Source organism: Canis lupus, chromosome 29 (assembly GCF_011100685.1).
Source record: "Canis lupus familiaris isolate Mischka breed German Shepherd chromosome 29, alternate assembly UU_Cfam_GSD_1.0, whole genome shotgun sequence".
NCBI classification, from domain to species: Eukaryota; Metazoa; Chordata; class Mammalia; order Carnivora; family Canidae; genus Canis; species Canis lupus.
In genome coordinates, this window is record NC_049250.1 from 18267721 (window position 1) to 18294122 (window position 26402).

A 26402-nucleotide genomic window follows, 5' to 3' on the forward strand; every position below is an offset into this window, starting at 1 on the left:
AATGGATAACTTATTTCCAGAGAAATGTGAAGGCAGTTCAATGGACAAAAGAAAATCTTTTAACATGGTAATGGAACGGGTGGATATCCACACATAAAAATGAACTTTTGGGCAGCCCAGGTGGCTCAGCGGCTTAACGCCATCTTCTGCCCAGGGCATGATCCTGGAGACTCAGGGTTGAGTCCCACGTCAGGCTCCCTGCATGGAGCCTGCTTCTCCCTCTGCCTGTGTCTCTGCCTCTCTCTCTGTGTGTGTCTCTCATGAATTAATGGGTAAAATCTTTTTTAAAAAATGAACTTTAAAAAATAAATAAATAAATAAAATAAAAATTAAAAATGAACTTTTATCCAAATCTTTCCACCATATTGAAAAATTAACTCCAAATAGGTCGTAGACCAAAATGTAAAATTGAACACTACAAAGCTTCAAGGAAAAATCTATGAGAAAGTCTTTGTAATCTTGAGTTAGGTAAATATTTTTAGATATGACCCCAAAACATAATTCACAAAAAAATCAGCAAGTAGCATTGTGGCTGCCAGGGCCTGCGGGGAGGAGGACATGGGAGTAATTAATAGATATAGAGCTGCAGTTTTGCAAGATGAAAAAGTTCTGGAGATTGATTATACAACAATGTGAACATAGTTAATAACACTAGATTGTACCATTAAACGTGGTTAAAATGGTACATTTCATGTTATATGTATTTCACCTTATCAGATTTTTTTTTCTTTTTATTTTTTTAATTTTGTTTATTTATTCATGAGAGACACAAAGAAAGAGAGGCAGAGACACAAGCAGAGGGGGAAAGCAAGCTCCATGAAGGGAGCCCGACATGGGACACAATCCCGGGTCTCCAGGATCACGCCCTAGGCCGAAGGCAGGTCACCCAGGCTGCCCCAGATTTTTTTAAAAGTGAAAACCTAGAAAACACCTAAGCATCTAACAATAGATAGCATACATTAAATGAAGTATGGCATTGCATTTGATGAAAACCTTTAAAGTCACTAAAGTTGATACATTATAGAAGAATTTTTAATGACTTCAAAAACTCATGATTCAGTATTAAGAAAAAAATGTGGGTTAGAAAGCTGTTGAAACTAGAATCAATTTTTTAAAACAAGCATTTTAGGGGAAATTGGGTGGCTCAGTCAGCTAAGCATCCTTGATTTTGGCTCAGATCATGATCTCAGGGTCATGAGATCAAGTCCCACATCAGACTCTGTGCTGGTCATGGAGTCTGCTTAAGATTCTGTCTCTTTCTCCCTCTGCACCTACACCTTCCCCCCCACCCCGCACTGCTCTCTCTCCCTCTCTAAAAAAAAAATAAAACAAAATCAAATAAAATAAAACAAGTGTATGTAAGTATTGAAAAAAAGTTGAGACTGTAACAAATGTTAAGACTAACTGACACAATAACAGGTGTTTTTATTTTATTTTTTGCATAGTTTCATATTCTAGAAATTTTCTATAAAATACATAATTTTTGTAATCAGATTTTTAAGTTATTTAAATCAATTTTAATACACAAAATTAGAGTGGTGATAAAATTGTATAGACCTATTAAATTCTATACTATTAGGTTCTTTTTTTTTTTTAATTACTAAAGTGAGGAAAGACTAACCAAATCAAATGTTGTTAAGGATAGGGAGCAAATGGACCTCTCAATCCCTTCTTGCCAGAATGTGAGATATAAAAACTGTTCGGAAAATACCAATAGCTTAATAGTTTCATAAAAAGTTAAACACACACCTGCCATATGACCCAACCATTCTAGTCCTAGGTATTTACCCAAGAGAGATGAAAAGATTGTTCATCAATGTTCATGGCAACTTTATTTGTAATGGCTTGCAAATGGAAACAATCTAAATGTCCCTTAGGAGGTGAATGGATAAACATGATGTGCTATATCATTATGGTAGATTGCTACTCGTCAATGAAAAGGACTGAACTATTGATACACACAATAGCACATGAATCTCAACATAGGTATGTTGACTGCAAGAGTTAGACAAAAGAGTGTACATGGGTACCTGGATGTCTCAGTCAGTTAAGTATCTGACTCTTGATTTCAGTTCAGGTCATGATCTCAGGGTCATGAGGTGGAGCACCATGTTGTGTCCTGCATTGAACATGGAGCCTAGTTAGGATTCTCTCTCTTCTTCTGCCCCTTCTCCCATCCCCCTACTCATGATCTCTCTCTTTCTCTCTCCAAAAAAAGAAAAAAAAATTTAGGAAATACAAAATGATGTATATTGTCAGGAAGGAAATCAGTGAGCCTGTGAATGGGATGAAAGGTGGAAGAAATTACAGAGATAGTAGGAAACTTCCTGGGGTAACAGATATGTTCATTATTTTGATTGTATGATGATTTCCTGAGTATGTATGTATCTCAGAATGTATCCAAATGTACACTTGAATATTCACTGATTTATTGTATGTCAATCATACCTCAAAAGGCTGCTTTTGAAAAATAAGGGAAATTCAAATGGGAAAAATAAAATAAAAATAAAATAAAATAATTAAAATAAAACCAAACTTCAGCTAATCATAATAAAATTACAAATATCAAATATAAAGAGAAAATCTTGAAAGCATCCAGAGCAAACAACACATTCTATACAGGTGGACAAGAAAGCAGAACACATATTTAGAATTCTGAAAGAGAAGTGAAAAAAGATCTGACAACTCAAAATTCTATATCCAGCAAAAATGAAGAAGGCTAAATAAAGGCAACCGTAGCTAAGAAAAAGATAAGTCATCACCAGCAGACATACCCTTTGAGAGATGCTAATAGGAATTCTTTAGGCTGAAGGGAAATGACACCACACTAAAATTTAATCTTCACACACTAAAATTCAATCTTCAAGAAGGAATTAAGAGCACTGGAAATAAAGAGAGACTTTTCACAATGCCAAGAGAGTCAGTTCATTAGGAAGACATAGTATTTATAAAATTTTTTTCTCTCATAACAGCTTCAAAATTCATGAGATAATGACAGAAGGAGAGAAATAAGCAATTCTGTAATCGTAGTTGAAGAGTTTTTAAAACTATTTTTCAGCAATTGATAGAACTAAAGAATATCAGTAAAGATATAGATGGATCTGGGATAGCTGGGTGGCTCAGTTGGTTAAGGAGCTAACTGTTGATTTTGGCTCAGGACATGATCTCAGGGTCCTGGGATTGAGCCCCGAGTCTGGCTTCACTCTCAGCTCAGAGTCTGCTGAAGAGAAGTCCCTTTCTCTCAGTCTCTCTCTCTCTGTCTCTCTCTCTCTCCCTTCCCCGTTCTCTCTCAAAAAAATAGATAAATGAATAAATGCATAAATAAATAAATCTTTTAAAAAATATATAGATGGATCTGAACAAACTAACAACTCCTTGATCTGGATGATATTTATAGAATATTACACTCAATAGCTAGTTGCATAATACATATTATTTTCAAGTGTACTTGATATGTTCACTGAGATAGATCATATGTTGGTCCTTCCAACAAATCTTAAATACATTAAAAGATGAAACTGACAAAAGCTCAAAAGAAGAAACTGATCTTCAAGTGTTAAAGCTTAGAGTCCTATGCAAAAAGGCAGGAGAGAAACGCTGCTGTATCTCACTTAAATCAGGCTGCAAGAAATTCTAGGGATGCTGTTTAGGATTAAGTGGAAAGTTGACAACACCAACTCTGATGTGGAGAATCTTTTGAAAATCCATGATAATCAAATCATTGTGGGCATCGCATTCACAGAAGAGAAACATCTCCATTTTGGACTTCTGACTCAGAACTGCTCTCATGTGCAGGATGCTCAGGCCCTGTGTTCCTCAACCTGCTGATACAATAGTTGATGGGATGTGTAGGACAAGGGCAACACCAAGAGAGGGGGCTACAGAAGCTGGTGATAATAATACATTGGCTGTGAGTAGGACAGCAAATAATATCTCTTCTTGATTGACCAAGAGCCAAATTAATGAAGACAGACTGTCCCAGTGCTTGCCCATAGATGCTGTTCACTGGACTGTCTGCAACTCACCACTGAGACCTGGCTCTGTGGATACTATTGTAACAGATATGCCATTTGAAAGAAGAATGACCTCCAAGAAGAGAGGAGAAACTGTAACCTTTATGCAGCTTGCTTACCAAGATGAGCTGTATCTGTGCACCTGAGACAGGCCAGGTTCTATTGCTTACCAGGCCAAGAAATGCTCTACCAGGGCATTATTTCTAATCAGACATGTATGGCATAAGGCACATACTATCTGGGTGAGCCTAGAGGGTCTTCCTGCAGCAGCTTATGTTTTCAAACAGCCATGTCAAGCCCTTGATTATCCTTCAGAAGAAGATGGTAGAAAGAGGAACTCTCTGGGAATGAAAGAATGCAAAGAATGCAGTATTTGTACTTCCCAAACTGGAAATGTCAGTGAAGAACTGAGAAAAATAGCATTAACAAAAGTGCAGTTTGCACTATTTAAGCTGGTCTAAGGCTCTTCACCCTGGTTAGCAAAAGAAGTGAACATAATGTGATGGTATTGAAAAAGATCCTATCGGGAAGCAGAGCTTTTCTTTAGATCTGTTCTGAAGAGGTAGCTTTCCTTAGCACTTTCCTTAAAATGCTTCAAAAATGCCCAGAGCAGAGCTTACTGAAATGCTCTGGGATTTGGGTATAGAACAGTTCATTTTCAGATTGTATAGCAGTTCTTGTTTTGCACTGTGGCAGGTAGAAAGTTACCCCAACTAAAGGGAGGCAGAGGACGTGAGAGCATCTGAGGCCATGTCCCATTGCCTGTGGAGCTTCACTGTTTAGTTGCTCAACATTTCATTACTTCAACCTTAAAAAACAAAGTCCAGGAGAAAGTGAAATCTCATGAGACCTGTAGGAAAGTTTGCCATCTGCCTTGAAAATGAAAATAAGCATCCATTATTCAGATTAATACACAGAACTAAAATAGACGACTGAATTCATCGAAGGAAGTACAAAGATCCTTTATTATTAGTAGAGGACATGTCCATGTATACATCGACAGATGAAGCACAGGACAAAATAAGCCAGATTAAAAGCAAATTCACTTTTCTTTCAGTAAAGAAAAAAAAATGAAAGCAGTATTAAAACATTTAAAAAATAAGATGCTTTAAATGAGGAGTATTCAGATAGCAACAATGTCTTATAGTAGATCCTATCTCCCAAATATGCACAAAATCAACGGGAGATGGGAAGTATAGGTTGAGTCAATCTCCTCAAAAGACAAAAAGATAAAACTAGACAATAAAAAAATTAGAGAATTAGGCAACATTAACTAAGTGGTATTCCAGGTAGTAAGAATTAAAAACATGGGACAAAAGAAATTAGCAAAGAAGGAGGAAGAGGTGGAGAAGATGATAATAGAAAAATATTTCCAACAACAGGTTGAAAAGAATGTACTGTCCTCAGCTGAATGACTAAGTGCCTAGCACAGTGACTAGGGAGAGAAATTACCACCACCAAGAAGTTTTGGAATACTAGGAATAAAGTTATGATTTGGAAAACTTCCAAGCACAGTGCAGGGGAGGGGTTGTGGGGTATGGGGTGGGATGAGCAGGGCAGCAGAAGAAGTTGTCAACAAAGCTAGGAACAACAATGGCATCTGACTCTTAATTGCAACACTATTGTCAGAAGATGATGGAATTGTGCCTTCCAAATTCTGAGAGAATTCTTTCCAATCTAGGATGGTATGTTCAAAGAGTCAAGTGGTGAGATTAGAAAAAAATATTTTAAAAGATGCAAAACATTGGTCTTCATGCATCCTTTCTCAGGAACCTCCTGGATGATGCTCAAGTAAAACAAATTTCTAGAAAAGATATGGAATTTGGGTAACAGAAGACCCAACTAGAGAGCCAGGTAAAGTTAATTCCTGACATCATGGTAAAGAGAAATCCTAGAATGGTGGCAGGGAATCAGGTCCAGGAAGCAAACTCATCCAGTTAGAGCAAGAATATCCAGGGATTCTGGAAAGCTTGTTCTAAGAAACAAAATAGCTATATTTACCTCTGGTTTATGGACATGTTCTGGTGAGTTTTAGTCACACTAATGGGAGGGAGTTAGGCATGAATCAGTGGAAGGTACGTATGAAACGAATTAAACCAATAAGAAGCATTGATTGAGGCCAGGGAAATAAAGTTATACAAGGAAATGCTTCCTTCGTTAATGAGTACATGGTTCAGCTGTGATTATTATATGACAATATTAATGTCAAATTGAATATAAACCTAACATGGTATATAACTACATTAGGTGAATAGAGAAAGGGTATATTGGAAATGAGGAAATGAAATCCTCATCTTTCATAGTATGAAGTCAATAGATATTAGTATTGAAAGAGTCAAACAATAATACATGGTATAATTTAGGAATATGATGGTAAATAACAGAGGAAAATGAGTCAAACATCTTTTCTCTGGAAAACATAAATCAGGGGTGAGGAAGAGACTAGAAGACAATTTTTATTTTTCCATCGTAAGTTATAAGGTGATTTGACTTTTTAGGAAAAAAATAAGAAAATGAAATTTAATTTGCAGTGATGTTACATTGAATCATTCAGATAACTATTTTTTGAAAAAATTATTCCTCCAAAAATATACATACAGGAATACTGTATTTCCAGGCCCTTCCCCCACTGCTTTATTGAGATAGAGTTGGCAGATACAATTATAAGATATTTGAAATCTACATTACGATGATTTGATACATGTATACATTTGAAAGGATTCCTGCCATCTAGTTCATTAACTAGAACATTATTTTATCTCAAGAATTAAAAACAATTTAAATTCTTTTACCTTCAAAATCAGCCATTGGTTAGCCTTACATCTCTTTCTGAATCATGAATGCTATGGGATAGACAAGCTAAGGACCCCCGGGTGGCTCAGCAGTTTAGCGCCACCTTCAGCCCAGGGCGTGATCCTGGGGTCCCGGGATGGAGTCCTGCATCAGGCTTCCTGCATGGAGCCTGCTTCTCCCTCTGACTGTGTCTTTTCCTCTCTCTGTGTCTCTTATGAGTAAATAAATAAAATCTTAAAAAAAAAAAAAGGAAAGCTATAGAATTAGTAAGTGATGTGTCCACCATGTAGATTATCCCGTATTGGACAGAGAATTTTTTTATCTTTATGCTTGAAATAAAGTGATACTCCCCTACTCCCCTGTGAAACTGTAAGCCAGGTCTAAAAGTTCACTCAAGTCAAATGTGGGATTGCAAACAATATTACAACAAACTTTTCCAGGCAGTCTTCCAGTTATGGTGTGAGAAAAGGAAACAATGACTTCCATTAGCTGTGTAAGAAATTAACTATGTATTACTAACAGAATATATACCTTTCTAGGCATGAGCAAGTCCACCATGGTCATGGGGTAATCACCTCCCCTCACTCCCCTTCAGAAGAGAACTGACTTTGGCCTGCCTTGTGGAGAGTGGACGTGGTGCAGAGGAAGGGAGCTAACTTGCTGCCATGTTATATCCCAAATCCATGTTATCACGAGGCATCATTGCCAGGTTTGTTGTAGGGCCATGTGGCGAGCCTCAATCCGTTCATCTCAATTTAAGTAAAGTGCATTTTGTATCTGCTATGGACAAAATATTGTAGTGTGTGTATGGTGTGAAAGGATAGTCATGACAACACACGGCATGATGACAGAACAGGTAGTGCCACATGGGTTTTTTTTTCTAAGGTTCCATTCTGGTGCAGAGTCAGATCACCGAGGTGCAGTTTCTCACAGACCCAACACTCTCAGGCATGCAAATTGTCTAGACTAAGAGGAAGTTTTTTTGCAGTATTTTGCTCAGCTCTCCTCTGTGAACCTAAGCAAGCTGAGGAGACCGTGTGGGGAGCAGGTAGAAATTTGTGTGGCTGAAGCAGGGAGGCTGTGGGGACCCAGCGAGGAGGAAAGAGGTTCCTTGAGGGAACATTCAGCCAGCCTCCTTGTCCCAGGGTGGGAGGAAAAATGCATCTACATTTCTTTTCTCCTTCTTCTCATGTTTATTTCCTTCTCCATCTTACCATCTCTTAGCATCCTTGTTTCCAGCCCATGTAACCCCTTGGTTGGGTAGGCAAAATTTTTCCTGTGTGTGGGGCACAATGGACCACAAGGATTTTGCTCTGGGGCACAGAGATTCTTTTAGGTAAAAGCCATTTAACACTAGAATCATTAAACTTGAAAAGAAGAGCTATGATGTTGCCAATGTTAGTTCGTCCTGCTGGGGATGGAGGGAAAAATCATTACTCAAATATTCATAGGTAATACAAAAATGAATTTCTAATATTTATTATTCCATTTTTTATTTATCACCTGATGACATGATACATGCGGTGTGTCAATATAGTTCTAAGTATTTTTTATAAATACTAACCCATTGGATCCTTATATGAACTCTACAAAGGCAGGTTCTATGATCACATCCTCACCTTGCAGATGAAGAAACCGAGGCCCAGAAAGATGAAATAGATTGCCCAAGGTCACACAGCTAATGTGCAAGAGAGTTAGGGATTAAACCCAGATTATCCGTAGGGTCCCTACCATTTAATGCCATTCTGTGCTGCAGTGTGGTGACTGATGAATACATGTAAAGACAGTTTAATTGCTCATTGTAGTTGCTAACTTGGTTTCACTTATTTTCTTTATGATGCCCAACATCTGGGCAGCTGAAAGTTTAAAGATTGCTCACGTGCTGAAAATGTCATCAGGCATATAAGGGTCTGGTGGTACAGATAACTTGAAAACCCTCTAGCTACAAACATGAATTGCTCAATAAATTATAACTAACATCCTTATAAATGCACGGCTGAACTGCTAAGAAAGGCAGGAAAATCGCCTTAGGTCAGAAATGAAGAAGGAACTGAGGATAAGAACAGTGAACCGCAGAGCTGACACGGTGTCTGTCGGGGTGGGGGTGTGGTATTTATCATATTTAATAATCCAGGGGCTTGAATTTATTTATTTATTTTAAAGATTTTGTTTATTTATGAGAGAGGGAGAGAGAGAGGCAGAGACACAGGCAGAGGGAGAAGCAGGCTCCATGCAGGGAGCCCAACGTGGGACTCGATCCCAAGTCTCCAAGATCACACCCTGGGCCCATGGCAGTGCTAAACTGCTGAGCCACTCGGGCTGCCCCAGGTGGCTTGAATTTAGTACCAGTACAGGGAGAGAGAGAGTTGGGATTCAGACCCACATCTTGATAGTGCTACCCCTTCACCTGAGTGAGGTGAGTGAGGATTCAGGCTACCCCTTCACCCTGAGTGAGGATTCAGGCTAAGGGAACTCTCAAAAGTTGTGGGAGGGATTATAAATTGACACAACCACTTTGGAGAGCAATGTGACAATGTCCCGTGAATTTGAATAGGTGCATCCTTATGACAAAGCAATTCCTTTGCTAGTTTTATATGCTGGAGAAAACTCTAGGCCATGGGGAAAATCAGACATGGATGAGAATTTTATTGCAATGTTGTTTGCATTAGTAAAAACTTGGAACAGGAGAGTGGATAAATGAATTGTGCTATATTGGTTTAATGGAATGCACAGAGCAGTGAAAATCAATGTACTGTAGACATGTATCATCAGGGATAATTCTCAAAAGCTTCACTTTTGTGAAAAAGAAAGACAAGTTGCAGAGCATTTGCAGCATTAAACCTAAGAGCTGAAATGTAGAGAATCAGAAAGAATTAAAAAAAAAAAAATTGTAATTCTTAACGTGAGTCAAGGCAGAGACCAAAAAGGACTTCTCTCAAAAACGAAATCCACACCAACATTGCAGATATAATGGCTTCTGTTGGGCTCAGTATTTCCCGTGCAGACCAGAGCTTCAAAACAGGCCCAGCAGCATGGCAAGAAAGATAGAACGGTGGCTTTACTAAATAGGAAATATTCTCATTTATTTCACCAAAATTCAAATCAACTCAATCTATCTGTTACTCTGCTTTCTCTCCATACTACATCTTTGCCTCTTTCTGGTCTCACCAAGCATCTCTCATTTCCCGAATCCACACACACGCACAAGGTCTCAAACTTATGCAAAGTCATTTAACTTCCTTTTGCTTTTAAACTTGCATTTTAAGCTCATCATCCTGCTCACCAAATAAAGCTCCCCCTTTTAGGATTTGTTTATAACTGTGTTTCTGTTTTATAGCAATATTTTTCTCTGTTACAAACAATTAACAAAAACACAACAGGAGTTCAAGAGGACCTTGGAGCCAACAAAGTTTAACAATTATTGTTATTTCTTAAAATAACATCTTTATTGAGTTATAATTCACACACCAATTTACCTACTTAAACTGTACAATTGAATGTACAACCATCAGCACAATAAATTTTAGAACGTTTTCATTACCCCTAAGAGAAATGCCATATCCACCCCCTTATATCCCCCTCCCTATTTCTGGCCCTTACCTTCTGCTCATCCACCATATTTCCCCCCTACTCTGCCTCCTGTTCTCTTTCAGCCCCAGGAAACCATGAATCTACTTTTTTGTATGTTTTGTTTATATGGATTTGCCTATTCTGAATATTTCATATCTAGAAGCATATAATATATGGTGTTTTAGGATGGATTTCTTTCACTTAGAACCATGTTTTCAAGATTCATCCATGCTGTAGCATGTATCAGCACATTTGTTTTTATCACCAAATCATATTATATCATACGGTCATACCACATTTAATTTAATCTTTTACCAGGTGATGGATATTCGAGTGTTTTGATTATTTTGGCTTTTTGGTTATTACGAATATTACAGCTATAAACATTTGTGTATAAGTTTTTGTGTAGTCATGTGTTTTCATTTCTCTTGAGTATACACGTAAAAAGCAGAATTTCTGGGTGATATAATTCAGTATTTAACCCTTTAAGGAACTGCCAGACTGTTTTGTAAATTAGCAGCATCCTTTTAAGTACACACCAGCAGGGTATGAGGATTCCAGTTTTTATACATTTTGGTCTACAGTTGTTATTATCTATCTTCTTATTTTAATATAGCCATGCTCTTAGGTGTAAGTAGTATCTCACGTGGTTTTGATCTGTTTTTATCAAATGGATAGAGAAGTTAGGTACCTCTTCATTTGCTTATTTGCCATTTGTATATCTGTTTTGGAGAAATGTCTGTTAAGCTCCTTTGATAATTTTCTTTTTTTTTTAAATATTTTTTTCTTTATTCATGATAGTCACAGAGAGAGAGAGAGAGAGAGAGAGAGAGAGAGAGGCAGAGACACAGGCAGAGGGAGAAGCAGGCTCCATGCACCGGGAGCCCGACGTGGGATTCGATCCCGGGTCTCCAGGATCGCGCCCTGGGCCAAAGACAGGCGCCAAACCACTGCGCCACCCAGGGATCCCTTTTTTTTTTTTTTTTTTTTAAGATTTTATTTATTTATTCATGAGAGACATACAGAGAGAGAGGCAGAGACACAGGCAGAGGGAGAAGCAGGCTCCACGCAGGGAGCCCGATGCGGGATTGATCCCAGGACTCCAGGATCACGCCCGGCTGAACGCAGGCACAAAACTGCTGAGCCACCCAGGGAACCCCATGAAAAAACATTTCTTAATCCAATGCCATCAAGATGAATACCTATGTTTTCTTATAAAATTTTTAAAATATTTTATTTATTTGAGAAAGAGAAAGTGAGCTGGAGAGACAACACAAATAGGGGGAGAGGCAGAGGAAGAAGCAGGCTCCCTGCTAAGCTGAGAGCCCCACGTGTGGCTCAATCCCAGGATGCCAAGATCATGACCTGGGCCTAAGGCAGACACTTAACCAAGTAGCTACCCAGGCACATCTTCTTATAACGTTTTTTATTTATTTATTTATTTATTTATTTATTTATTTATTTATTTATTTATTTATTTATTTATTTTAAAGAGAGAAAGCTGAAGCTGAGGAGGAGGCAGAGGGGCAAAGGAGAGGGAGAGAGTATCTTAACCAGGCTCCACACCTAGTGTAGAACCCAACATGGGTCTCCACCTCACGACCCTGAGATCATGACCTGAGTCAAAATCGAGACTTGGACGCTTAATGGATTGAGCCACACAGGCACCCCTTTTAAATAAAATTTTATAGGTTAGATCTTGCATTTAAGCCTTTGATCCATTTGAATTAATTTCTGTGTATAATATGGTAGGTGTCCAACTTCATTCTTTTGCATGTGCTATCTGGTTGTACCAACACTCTTTGATGAAAATACTGTTCTTTCTCTTTTGAATTATCTTGACACTCTTGTCTAAAATCAAAATCAATCACACCATAAATGTGAGGTTTTAGTTCTGTACTCTAAACTTAATCCCACTGATATATATGTCTGTCCGTATGCTAGTACCATACCATTTTGATTACTGCAGAGCTCTGTAGTAAGTTTTGAATTCAGAAAGTGTATACCTTCCCACGTTGCTCTTTTTTTTTTTTCAAAATTGTTTTTGTTATTCTATCTTACATTTCCATATGGATTTTAGGATCAGCATGCCAAATTGCTGAAGCTAGTTGGAATTCTGATGGGAACTGTACTGAATCTGTAGATCAATTGAGGAGTATTATCATTTTAACAATATTAAGTCTTCCAACTTATGAAGATAGCTTTCATTTTATTTAGGTCTTTTTAAATTTCTTCCAACGTTTTATACTTTTCAGAATATAAGTTTTATACTTCTTTTATTAAGTATCTTTATGTTTTATTCTTTTTTTAAATTTTTTTTTTTTTATTCATGATATACATAGGGAGAGAGAGGCAGAGACACAGGCAGAGGGAGAAGCAGGCTCCATGCCGGGAGCCTGACATGAGACTTGATCCCGGGACTCCAGGATCGCGCCCTGGGCCAAAGGCAAGCGCCGAACCGCTGAGCCACCCAGGGATCCCCTGTTTTATTCTTTTTGATGCTGTTATAATTGTTATGTTCATTCCCTTTTTGAGTTGTTTATTGAAAATGTATAGAAATACAATTAATTTCTGTATATTGAGCTTCAATCTGGCAGCCTAGCTAATATACTGGTTTCAACAGTTTTTCTTTTTTTTTTTTTAAGTGGATCCCTTAGACTTATCTCTATGTAAGATCTATCATCTGCAAATATAGTTTTATCTTTCTCTTCTGATTAGAGTAACTTTTATTTCATTTTTTGGCCTAATTTTGCTGGCTAGAACTTCCAATACAATGCAGAATAGAAGTGGTAAGATGTTATTTATTATTTTTTTTTAGCCTGTGCTTCTCTCAGATTTTTTACTTTCTTATGATGAGTGGTCAAGTAGTCTTGAGCTTATGTCTTTTCTTCTTAGAAGTAGTAAGAAAGAAGTGAGTTGGAGGAAATTGAATACTGTCCTATAACTACTGAGAACAACTAAAAAGAGAGAGAAGTTGTGACCATTAGCATTAGGAATATGAAAGAAAGTGATCAGAGGGCTCTCAAGCCTCTTCCAGGAACCAAACAGAGTACAGAAGAGTGGTCTGGGCCTGAAACATGGTCTTGGGAATTAAAAGCATGAAAGCTTGTGGAGGTTCCTTGTCAAAATATAAAGCTTGGGATGACTGGGTGGCTCAGCAGTTTAGCACCTGCCTTCAGCCCAGGGCATGATCCTGGAATCCTGGGATCGAGTCCCACATCCGGATCCTTGCATGGAGCCTGCTTCTCCCTCTGCCTATGTCTCTGCTTCTCTCTTTCTCTCTGTGTCTCTCATGAATAAATAAATAAAATCTTATAAAAAAAAGCTTATTCTTTTTAGAGTATGTATCAACTTATGTAGGATTATCACACAGTCAAGAGTGCATTTATATAATTAGATCTCAAAATTTTGGCTGGAGGAAAAATTTCATTTAACAAACCTGAAAAAGGGGCACTGGGTGAGCTCAATTGGTTAGGCATCTGCCTTCAGCTCAGGTCATGATCTCAGGGTCCTGGGATCAAGCCCCACATAGGATTCCTTTATCAGCAGGGAGTCTGCTTCTTCCTCCCCCTCTGCCTACTTGTGCTCTCTCTCTGTCAAATAAATAAATAAAATCTTTTTAAAAATAAATAAAATTTTAAAAACCTAAAAAAAAAAAACCTTACCCAACCTTCTGTTAGTTGTTTTTAAATAATTCACGCACAACAAAAATAAAATTTATCAATATAAGGTACTAATATATAAGGCACTATCAATATAAGGTATTCCTTATTTATGACACAAGGCAGTAGAATATATTGTTTTATTTTTATTTCTTAATTGTTAAGATTTCATTTACTCATGAGAGAGAGAGACAGAGAGGCAAAGACATAGGCAGAGGGAGAAGCAGGCTTCCTAGAGGGAGACCGATGTGGGACTCGGTCCCAGGACCCTGGGATCACACCCTGAGCCTAAGGTAGATGCTCAACTGCTGAGCCACCCAGGCATCCCGAATATATTGTTTTAAACTAGGCCTTAGCGGTTTATGTTAATTTTTCTTTTAGTTCGGTTATGAATATGTGTCATCTAATAAAAATTTAAATCTATTAGACTGTCAACAATAACTTCCAAGTTATGGTTTGGTTTCTTTTCTCCGGATTCCTTCCCCTTTTGTTTTTAATATTGGCATTTGAGATTTGTTAAAATATTAAATTCTGACCAATAAGAATATATCATTTAAATCTCTAATTTTTCATAAGTAGCAGACTGATGACATGGGAGCTATTTTAGAATAAGAGGGGGATCCCTGGGTGGCGCAGTGGTTTGGCGCCTGCCTTTGGCCCAGGGCACGATCCTGGAGACCCGGGATCGAATCCCACGTTGGGCTCCCGGTGCATGGAGACTGCTTCTCCCTCTGCCTATGTCTCTGCCTCTCTCTCTCTCTCTGTGTGACTATCATAAATAAAAATTAAAAAAAAAAATTTAGAGTAAGAGGTAAGATTAGTGAGAAAATCAATTTAGTTTTTTTTGGCTAGTCATTGCTTACCTTTAAAATGGGGAAAAGGAAGAGGAGGAAATACGGATTATCTCTGACATATCTTCCAGTATAATCAACAACATTACAGTCAAAATTTTTTGAGTATGTCTTGTCAGGCACTGTGCTAAGTGCTTGACATTTTCTCATGGAAGCTCACATCAACCCTACAATATGGGTCTATTAGTATTGTTGATTGTATGTCTGAGGCAGATGAGACTTAAAATCTACAAACTTGGTATGTACTAGAACTAGGGTTCAAATCCATGGAAGGCGGTGTTCTTTTATGAGATAGAGGGTCAGATGTTGCCACAGAAGCAGATACAGGAGAGTCTCAGGAAAATAAAGTTAATTATACTCACAAGTCCTCAAGTCTGGAAGCAGGCACACCACACAGAGCCACATGGGGCTGCCTCAGGGTGGTGAGGAGGTAGAAAGGAAGAGCAAAAGGAAAGCTGAGGCTAGAACATTTATTTAGGTTTCCAAGGTCAAGGCAGGGCAAGGCGAATGGTTTAGGATTGGCTAGTTTAAATAATTTTCTTGGGCTCTGAGTTATATGGATGGTACTTACTTGCCTGGTAGCTGCTCTTTGGATGATTAAGGCAGAGGAATATTGCCTCTGCCAGATGACATGACCTGTGTGCCAGATTGAGAAATCAGGTTCTGGATTGGTTAGTTTGCATATCAAAGGCAAGCTTCTGGCTGAGTGGCTGAGCTCTTCTTTATCTGGAAATGAATGAGCTAGCCCAGAGATGGGGAGTCTCTTCCTAGCCTGCAAGATTTTTAAGATGACAAAATACCATAATAGAAATAAAATTTAAAAAATATAAATAATGCTAAGTCTAACTCCAAGCCTGTGTTTTTTAAACATTCTCCAAAATGACCTCTTTTATTCTAAAAACAGGTAGTAAGAAATTACCAAAAAATTATATTACAATGTTCAAACACATACTTCTATTGTTGGAAAATATGAGTTGATCAATTGCATTACAAGTACATTAATGGACCTTAATGAATATTCCTCTAGACAGAAATAGCTTTGAAAATAAAAATGTGGGATGCCTAGGTGGCTTAGTGGTTCAGCGTCTATGTTTGGCTCAGGTAATGATCCTGGGGTCCCAGGGTGGAGTCTGGCATTGGGTTCTCTGCGGGGTGCCTGCTTCTCCCTCTGCCTGTGTCTCTGCCTCTCTCTCTCTCTGTCTCTCATTAATAAATAAATACAATCTTAAAAAAAGAAAAGAAAAGAAAAATGTTACAGAAGCAAGAGATAATTGAGGTGTTATTGGATATTCAAAGGATTCAACTACAATTCAAACTGATCCCTAGAAATAAAGTGAAAGAGCATCATATGGAATAAGATAGATTAGTATTTTGACTTTTCTAACAACTAGTATATTATCAAACAGCTATTGCCCTTGGTTTCCACACATGTAAAATGCAGAGTGATAATGACAGATGATCATGGTCGCACAGTTGTAAGTAGCTGACCCATATTTTAACCTTAGGCATTCTGAAGGAAACAAAAATTGTCAGACACTTAAACTTGTACGTGGTAAAACAAAACAAAACAAAAACCCAAACCACCTCCCCCCCCCAAAACTTGTAGATAGTAACTCAAACGCTGAACAAATACAGAGAGAGCCCATTTATTCCAAGGAGAGATAGGACACATATTAGAAAAATTTAGTCTTGCATATTTCATTGCATAAGGAACCAGTTTGTTACAACCTAATTGCAAGTCTTCACTGAAGGGAGACTATTTTGAAATTAAGTAGCAGTGGAATTTGTAGAAGGTTTGACATACATCTTTGTTGTCTGTTGGAATTCTAAAATATTCTGAAATATTGTCATTGCTTAATTAAGACCACAAGTTTTTGCTATAATGCCATTCTATTAAAAATAATGAAATAAAAAGTAGAAAAATGTGTTGCTTTTGATAATTTTTTTTGAGCTAAACAGATTACATGAGTCAGTATATGCTGATAGTAAGGAATAACCATACCAAGGTTTATGAAATCTTGGGTTCTCTGGCAATGATTTGATAATAAAATATGTCTAGCAATATGACTGTTAATGGCAACCATTACAGACAAAGGGATCTTAAAATACATTTTAGAGACAGATGTAGTAGAAAACATTTGTTATCAATTCTAGCCAATTGGTTTTCATCGACCACTGACAATTGTTTCAGGCCTAGACTGGAAGATGAACAACAAGCATTAAGGAAAAAAAAAGAAAAAAAAAAAAAGACAAAAGAAAGAAAAGTGGCAAATTGAAGAGGAGAGTCTAAAGAAATACATAAGGGCAAATCAATGCTGCCATCTTACTCAAACACTGTATTTGAGTACTCATAAATATTTAGAAGAATGTTCTATTGAGCAAAATCAATTAGATGTAATTATGTATGTACAAAGGGAATTTAAACATAAGAGATTGAGAACCTGGTTATTAGATATGCTTCATGGTTACCTAATTAATTACCAGCATTTTATTCTTTTATTTATTTATTAAAGATTTATTTATTTGAGAGGAGTGGGGAGAGAGAGAGAGAGAGACCACAAGTAGATTCCCTGCTGAGCAAAGTGTGATTTGGGGCTCCATCCCGGGACCCTGAGATCATAACCTGAGCTGAAATCAAGAGTCTGATGCTTAAATGAGCTACCTGGGCCCACTTATTTTTTCTTTTAAAAATTCATTTATTCTTTCATTTATTCATTCATTCATTCAATTTTTGATTTCCTAATCCTCCCAGTCAAAATTAGTAGGTTTAGCTGATGTTCCTCATGACCTCATCATAAATCTTCTTTTTTTCCCCACAGGCAAGTGGGAAATTTTATTTTACAATTTTATTTCACAGTTGTCTTTAAAACCACAAAGACACTATGTTCTTCATATAAAAACATTAGTACAGATAACTATACTTTCTAGAAAATGATTATATAGACCCTCTCAAAGAAAAATGCACACCATTATATGGTTCAGACAAGTTACTTGGGAAAAACACATCTGGACCGATTCCTAAAACATACCAGAAGACCACGCTGCATCTTTCGGTTCAAAGTATAGATTACCGTCATCAGTAAGGGCTCCTGCATTCTTACATATTTGATAATACACATATAGACTGGTTTGTGACTTAATGCTCCATTGGTTCATCAGCCTTTTCTGCAGGTTCATCAGCAGGTTGAGCAGGCTGTGCCTTTCTCTGTGGTCTTTCTTCAAGACCTTCCAGGAACAGAGAGACATCATCATCATCATAAATCGTAACCTCCAAGTCTTTACCAACAATTCCAATGGAAACATTCTTTGTAGTTAGGTCCTGTTCTGCAGGAAGTGTCTCTGGTAAGGCACGCAGACCACGTTTAACCAGTTCATTCAAATTGCACTCCATAAACCCAGACATATGTCTCTCCAAGTAAGTACGAGCTGATTGAGAACGGGCTCCAATGGACATGGTTCTACAGTCAAAATAGTTGGCAGATGGACAGGTTTGGAAAATGTGAGGGCCCATATCATGATAACCAGCAATAAGCAGTCCAACACCATATGGTCTCTGGCCATACCGTTGTGTTGGTATCTGGGTCTTGCTTCCAATTAGAGATACAAGACGAATCACAGGAAGAGGTCTGTCAAATACAAATCTGGAATCCAAACACTCCTGGCGCATAAAATTACATAACAGTCTAGCATCAGCAGTAAGTCCCGCAATTGAGATACCAATATGGTTATCAACATGAAGAATTTTCTTCTGATGAGCTGCAAGGTCAGAGGACTGTGCTCTCTTCAATGCAACCAACACTGCATGGGTTTTTGATTTCAGACCAACTGTGGCTGAACCTTGTTTGACAGCTTCCATTGCATATTCAATTTGATGAATCCTGCCCTGAGGGCTCCAAACTGTGACGTCATTGTCATACTGGTTGGAAACGTGGTTCCTGCGGGTCCAGCTGTGGCCTCCCGCAGAGGTGGAGGCTTCAGGAGCAAGGCCGCCATCATAAATCTTTTGTGTTAGATACCTAGTAAGTCAGCGTGATCGTGTTTGTGGAACCTTAGCATATCCTTACACATCACAAAAATCTCTCTCAGGATCAAAACCATCTGAGGATTGGAGAGAGGTATCATCCATAGGAAATAGGCCAACATTTGCTTTGGAAGGAGAGTGGTTTTGCAGAGTTGTCTTTTTTTTTTTTTTTTTTTTTTTAATTTAAATTCACTCTAGGCTATGGTGGTTCTGTAACTGAACCAATGTGAGTTCACTCCTTGGTGAGTCACAGACCAGGTGGGAATTGTCACACAAAGTAAACTATTTGCAGCAAGTAAGGAGATCACGGGGAATGACTTCCAAAGCTGTGACTCTCTGAGCAAGTGAATAGGTTCCTTTTATTTAGGGCTAGGATGAATATATAAACTCCCCCAGGAAGGGGAGCCCTGTGATTGTTTGTAGAGGTGGGCACAAGGTCTTGAATGTGCCTTAAGGAATGTGCCTATGCACAATACTGTTATGTAAATGAGGCTTGTGCTCTTCCTGGGGCAGAGATTTTCCTATTATAATGAAGTAAAAGTAGTTGTCAGTCATTCGAGAGGTCACTCTATGGTCCTTCTGTGCCGGTATGAGTTTGAGGTTGGATTCTAACAGGTCTGGGTGGTCTGGGACACTGGAAGTCTTCTCAGGGCAGTCACTATCGCTTGAGGGGTGGTTTTGGTTTTCATTTGCCTGAGTTAAGAGATAAGCTGGAAATAAGAACTTAAAGAAAAATGAGGACAAAGGTCAGTAAGTACAAGCAAAGGGGCACTAAAGGTCCAGTCTTGGGGTCTAGCTGGTGTGAGTTCCACTAATTCTGCTGAAATATATATTTAACTGTGGAGGCCGAAAAAAATTAAGGCCATCCCACCTAAAGTTTAGCATCAGCACAAGTACAGCCATCTTAGGCCCCTGTGAATAAGAGCTGAACTTTACAGGAAAAACTGCAGAATGTCCTCAATGTCCTCGGCAGGTAATCCCATACCAGAAAGACAACAGAGCCCACACCAGTGGTAGAAAGTCCCATATTAGAATGAGAACAGAGCTCAATACCCTTGAAAGCCCCATATCAAAATGTAAACAGAACTTGAAAAATTCTTCCATCCCTTCTGAAAAATCCCCTAGACCAGCCTATAAAAAACCCAGCTGTAACCCACTTCGGGGTCCAAGTCCCTGCTCCGCTGTGTCAGGTATACTTGGACCCAAGCTCGAGCTTGTAAATAAACCCTCGTGTGTTTGCATCGGTGTCGGCTCCTCGGTGGTTTCTCGGATTCACAATCTTGGGCACAACATAACCTTTAGTGCTGCTGGGGTTGTTGAGATAAGTTGCTTGACTGAGCAGTAGTTGGCATTTACAGAGATGCATGTTTGAGAAGTAGGTCCCATGTTACTTACTCCTTGATAGCTAGACTGGAGGAATAGCACCTCCTGTCCTAGACAGAGTATCTGGCTCCCCAGTGTGCAGAAGAATAGTTTCTCCTTACCAAGTCATCTTTTGTTTGCTTCGTTGCTCTAATTTTCTCCTTCTTTTCAATAAATTCACAATCATGTTACAGCATTCTGTAACATTTTTCATCGCTTAAGGTTTTTTTTTTTTAATTCCTAACAAAGGCTATCACTAATTGGGATGAAAAATCAAGACAGCATCATTTTGGAAATTATAAGCAAAAAGCATATCAGAGTTAATAGTTTATTGATGATTCATAAGAAAGGTGTCTACACAGTTTGATAGATTTACTTCAAGTGATTCATAATATAATTGAAATAAACAAGTGATAAAAAGATATTGACATGAAGTATTTTAGATAATTGCTAATAAATATGCCACATATTAAAAATTAAACATTATAACCTAATATTTAAAGATGGAGATTAAAGACAGAAGTGTCACTTAAGAAAGCTGAATGCAGGGCTTTGTAAGTTGGCAGCATTATTTGAGTTGTGTAGGTCCAGTTAGTCAGTTATTAGTGAGGTTAGAATCAGTCCCAATGTGATTGATTATCATTATTCAAACATACAAGAGATATACACGCAGTTTGTCAGTATATTCATTTTGTATGTGGCCAGAAAATTACCACAGTATCTTGCCCTACTCCTTTTCCATATAAACACACTAGGGAAGTAAAATTAGTCATCAAAATACCTCTTGATCAAGGAGTGCCTGGGTGGCGACGACGTTGGTTAAGTATCTGACTCTTGATTTTAGCTCAGGTCAAGGTCTCAGGGTTGTGGGATTGAGCCCTATGTGGGGCTCCATGCTCAGCAGGGAGTCTGCCTGAGGACTTTTTCATTCCCTTTCTCTCTGTCCAGCCCCCTGCCTACCCCGCACTGTGCTCACACACTCCTGTGCATTCTCTCTCTCTATATATAATGAATACATAATTTTGTTTAAAGATTTTATTTATTGATTCATGAGAGACACAGAAAGAGAGGCAGAGACATAGGCAGAGGGAGAAGCAGGCCTCCCCTAGGGAGCCCAGTGGGGGACTCAATCCCAGGACCTTGGGATCATGACCTGAGCCAAAGGCAGACACTCAACCACTGAGTCACCCAGGGGCCCTTGAATAAATAAATCCTAAAACAAAACAACAACAAAAAAATCCTCTTGGCAAAATGAAAAGGGGAGTGGTATGCCTGGGATATTAGTAGCCAAGTCTTTGGGAGGCAGGACAGTGTTTAAGATGCTACTTTGGTTCAAATATGGTACTTACTAGCTTCAACCTTGTGCAAGTAAGTTACTTACTCTCTGTGTGCCTCAGTTTCCTCACCTGAAAAAAATGGGAGTAATGGTAGTATCTACTTCATGACACTGTTTTGAGAAGTAAATGAGTCAGGGCAGTGGATAAAGTGCTTGAAACAGTACCTGGCACACAGTAGATGCTATATATGTGCTCATCATTTGCATTAGTTGTGAGAGATAGTATTTTAGGCAGAAATGAAGAAAACCCTTTGTTATTACCCTTACCCCCTTAACGGCCAGATTACTCATATGTGCTGTGTCTTGTGGCTTTTTGTCTTGGTAGACAGGCCTGAATAATCACCCAAAATTCCTATTTCCTCCTATTTTCTACCCTTCAGGTACAAAACTTTCTTCCCTTATTATAATTTCTTTGTGTGAAGTAATACAACTGAGTAGATCATTTAATATGATAATCTCTTCCTATCTTACAGCTCTATTTTTGCATCTAGAATATCTTCTTTTTAATTAAGGGGACTATAATACCACGTCTCACTGCTTTGATTAGCAAGATACTCTTTCTACCTTGGACATCTTCAGGTAATTGGTTCAATACAGTTGATGTGAATTTTGCAAGTCTCACCCTCAGGGAATCGGAACAACGATGAAGAAGATGATAATGATATGATGACAATAATAGCAATATTAGCACTACCCTTTATTGAATCTTTACCATGTGCCTGCATTTGTACTGAGTCCTTCCTGCATTATCTCATGGAATCCTCACGATAAACTGATGAACTAAGTGCTATTTATCTTCAGTTTACGATACTGAGGATAGAGAGGTTAAGAAGCTTGCGAAGATTACATGGCCAGTAAGGGGCAAAGCCTAGATTTTATCCCATGTTAGAACTCCAAGGTCAGTATTCTCAATGATCATTCTTGATAGGCTCCTGAATATGTCCCTGCCTTTCAGCTGAATTTGAACTACTGCTGCATGAAAAAGAAAACACATTCTAAATTTTCCTGAGGAGCTACTGAGGAGATATCAAAGTCAAGGGACACCTAAATGACCATTCACACATATACACACATATGAGGCCTCATGCTATTCACAAATCTAATACTAGTTGAAATTAGTGTCATTGTAACAAAGCATACTATAATATATACAATGATAATAAATATTCTTGCATTAGCCTCAAAATGTACTCAGGCATCTTCTGAATTGTTTCCTGAAACATATTGAAAGTTCCCATATATAGAGTATCCCACCATGTAATAGTTGAATATGATTTAAACCATAATTATCATTTATTTTTGACAATTTGGACTTGGAAATCTAAATACATTTGGGAAGTCCCTCACTCAGGACTATTTCAAATCCCTACTCTTCTGCTTCCTCTCCCAGAATCTCCCTTTATTTCAGTGTCTTTGACACAAACTCTCCACCCAATAGCTCAAAAAGAAATATCCTGGCTCACTGAATTCTCTGTGAAGATATTTGTCCCTGTTTGTCATGAAGTTGAAAAGTGAAGGAGAAACAAGAAAGAGGCACATATGTTCGAGGGCTTATAGTGTAAATTTAAGGAACCTGTATAAATTTCTCAGCTCTTTGATTTTAATATTTAATTAATTTCAAAGGATTACATTGCTAATACTTCCTAATTAGGTCAACAGGCTTTCGGCCATTCTTCTCTTGTCTCATCAAAAATAATTTGTTTAAGGAGCTCTGCAAGGGAGCTTAGTACATTTTATAAACTGGATTCTGTATATTTGTAAATTATGCTGACAGGCATTCCTATAACACAATGAGGTCAAAACAATATCACAGAAAATGGCCTTTTCATGCTGTACTCAAGCCAAAAAAAAAAAGGAAAAGAATCATAAAAGCACCATATTATGTGTACAGAAGAAAGTTGTTAAATCCAATCCAAGACATTGGTGCTTTTCAGCTAATCTTAAAGGGAGTAAATGAAATAAATTGTTTAAATGTATAGCAACAGGATATTAATTAAAGATGTATTTATGGGACGCCTGGGTGGCTCAGCGGTTCAGCGCCTGCCTTGGGCCCAGGGCATGATCCTGGAGTCCCAGGATCAAGTCCTGCATCGCGCTTCCTGCATGGAGCCTGCTTCTCCCTCTGCCTGTGTCTCTGCCTCTCTCTCTCTCGTCTCTTATGAACAAATAAATGAAATATTTTTAAAAAATAAAGATGTATTTATGAAGAACCTATTGTATGAAAAAATATTATGTTACATGCTATAAATTATAAGAGAATTATCAATATACAATTAAAATTTTAGAGGGTTTGCAATTCAAAAGAGGAACCAGGATATGCATGCAATTAAATGGAACAAAACAGAACCTAAATGACATGTGTTTGAAGAAAAGTTTAGCCTGAAAGAATATAGCTGGATTGAATAGATCCACTAAAACTTAATTCAGTCATTCAAAGCTATCAATTGCATGCCTACTGGGTGCCAGGTCATGAGATAAACCCTTCCCACTAAATTAAATTCTTGACTACTTTTCAGGATACAGGGCAGAGATGGAAGTAGTGTCGGCTTTGGAGTTAGAAAAACCTGAACCCAAATCCTATTGACTGGGACGCCTGGGTGGCTCAGCAGTTAAGCATCTGCCTTCAAGCTCAGGGCGTGATCCTGGAGTCTGGGGATCGAGTCCCACATCAGGCTCCCTGCATGGAGCCTGCTTCTCCCTCTGCCTGTGTCTCTCTCTCTCTCTGTCTCTCATGGATAAATAAATAAAATATTTAAAAAAACAAAATCCTATTGACTATTCATTGGGTGACTTGGGCAAGTAATTTATAATCTCTTGGTTTCATTGCAGAAATCAGAGGGTCTGATTTCTCTTTGATTCTCTTTTCCAACCTCATCCTATGTATAGATCATCAACGAGTGAATATATCCCATCCTCTCCATCCCCACATCCCTAGTCCTAAAGCTGGTTCTCCTGATTGCTTACGGATTCTGTAAACCAAATTGGCTTTTTATCTCCATATCATTCTTTCTCAGTCTATCATGCATGTTGTAACCAGAGCAATCTAAAACTTTTACCTCGTCACAACACTCCTCTGCTCAAAATTCTTTAGTTACTTCAGATGCAAGTCTATTCTTTTTAAGAAGGCAGTTAAGACTTTTAATGAGCCGAACTCTGTTTACATTTTTAACCTTACATATCAATCTTCTTCCATGAAAACTCTACATTCCTCTATCCACCAGCCTATTTTTTTGTGCTCTGTGCCCTCGTATATGCTACTTTTTAACGCCAAAACCTGAAACATTGCCCTCATTCACAACTCCACCAATCCCATCTTGAAAACTTAATTTTAATCTTCCTTTAAGACTTTGCTCAAGCACCACCTCCTTCGTGAAGAATTCCTTGAGTATCTTGGTACAGGTAATTTTTTCATCATCAGTATGGGCACAGCATGTTTTATATACCCATGTTAGCACAATACATTCAAATGTCTTATTTGTGTATATGCCAATTGCCTCAACAAGACTGAACACCTAAGAGCAAAGAAAAGGCTTTTCACCTTTGAATCCTTAGCCCTAACGTAATGTCTGCTATGAGGAGGTTGTGCAATAAATATTTACTGTAATAATGAAATCAGGTTTGGAGAATCAGTGGAAAGAACCAACAAATGCTTTCTGGAGGAGGTGGTATGTGAAGTTGGCCTTGAAAAACTTCTGAAATAGTTTCTTAATTTTAACAACGTAATTTTTGGATGTTCAGTGTTTTAACACACATAATATATATACATATATAGATGCATATCTTCATGATCCTCCCTTTAATACATAAGCGTTTTGCCAGTAAAGCTTCGTTATTTCTACGCAAGGCCCCAGGTGTAGTTGCTCTGAGTGAAATGAATACTTACTATGTATATTAATTATCCGATTTATTAGTATTTTTTAAATTTTATTTTTATTTATTCGTGAAAGACAAACAGAGAGAGAGGCAGAAACATAGGCAGAGGGAGAAGCAAGTCTCCACGCAGGGAGCTGGATGCGGGACTCGACCCTGGGACTCCAGGATCACGCCCTGGGCCACAGGCAGGCACCAAACCCCTGAGCCACCCAGGTGTCCCTAATTATCCAATTTAAAGACACATCTTCCTTGTGTCTTTTGGAAGAACTTTGATTCTCCAGCACGATGTGGTATCAAAAGTACTTGACTTTTTAGGGGGTCTTAGATGGCTCTATACAATACCTTCTAGCAAATAAAAATGTGGATATGCACTATGTATATTTCATTTCTCCTAAATATATTTTGAAAATTATAAGTAGGCATACTTATGATCCATTATGGAAAACACGACAATACTAGGCACTTCACTGCTATTCAGTTAACTCCCTCTGGGCAGATCTCTCAAGTCTGATTGTAAAAGTAATAACCGGGGGATTGTTTCACTCCAAACCATGTGTAATTCAAGTATCGGTGATGGTTAAGCTATTAGGTACTCTGGCAGATTTCTTACATGAATTATTAGATGGAATGAACAGTACTTTCTGGAATATTCCATTCTTAACTATTGCATGTTTCCATATAGGTAGATCTGTTTAGGCAGTCATCCAGAAGAGAAAAAAACATCAATACCAACAAAGAAATTATGAATTACAGAAATCCAGGACACAGAAAGAAAAATAAATCGATACTGTTGCAGTAGGCTTTAGGTACAACTATTCCCTTCATTCTAAACCTTCATATTCTCCAACACAAATCTTTATTTTGGTAGCACATCACGGTTGGGAGCTACGGAAATCGTCTTTGGAGACCTCCATGTAGCCC

At 38.1% G+C, this 26402-nt stretch overlaps 1 protein-coding gene and 1 pseudogene across 1 annotated transcript; one reads left to right on the forward strand and one right to left on the reverse strand.

Annotated features, from left to right (window-relative positions):
• The first annotated feature begins 2242 nt into the window (after nt 1-2242).
• LOC111093127 lies at nt 2243-4364 on the forward strand (annotated as a pseudogene).
• Nucleotides 4365-17968: 13604 nt separating this feature from the next.
• On the reverse strand, nt 17969-20486 carry LOC610188 (proteasome subunit alpha type-1-like). Its single transcript, XM_038579853.1, has 2 exons — nt 20395-20486; nt 17969-18905 (listed from the first exon to the last, which is right to left on the reverse strand). Exons 1-2 carry the CDS (start codon nt 20484-20486, stop codon nt 18026-18028), a joined length of 972 nt encoding a protein of 323 aa, XP_038435781.1. The 3' UTR covers nt 17969-18025.
• Between the last annotated feature and the right edge of the window lie 5916 nt (nt 20487-26402).

Bases quoted from the DNA above. Each gene is read 5' to 3' on its own strand.
- LOC610188 (XM_038579853.1), bottom strand. From the start codon at position 20,486: ATGAAAAATGTTACAGAATGCTGTAACATGATTGTGAATTTATTGAAA. The intron at 18,906-20,394 runs GTAAGGAGAAAC...CTGACTTACTAG, and splicing joins AGCAAACAAAAGATGACTTG to GTATCTAACACAAAAGATTT.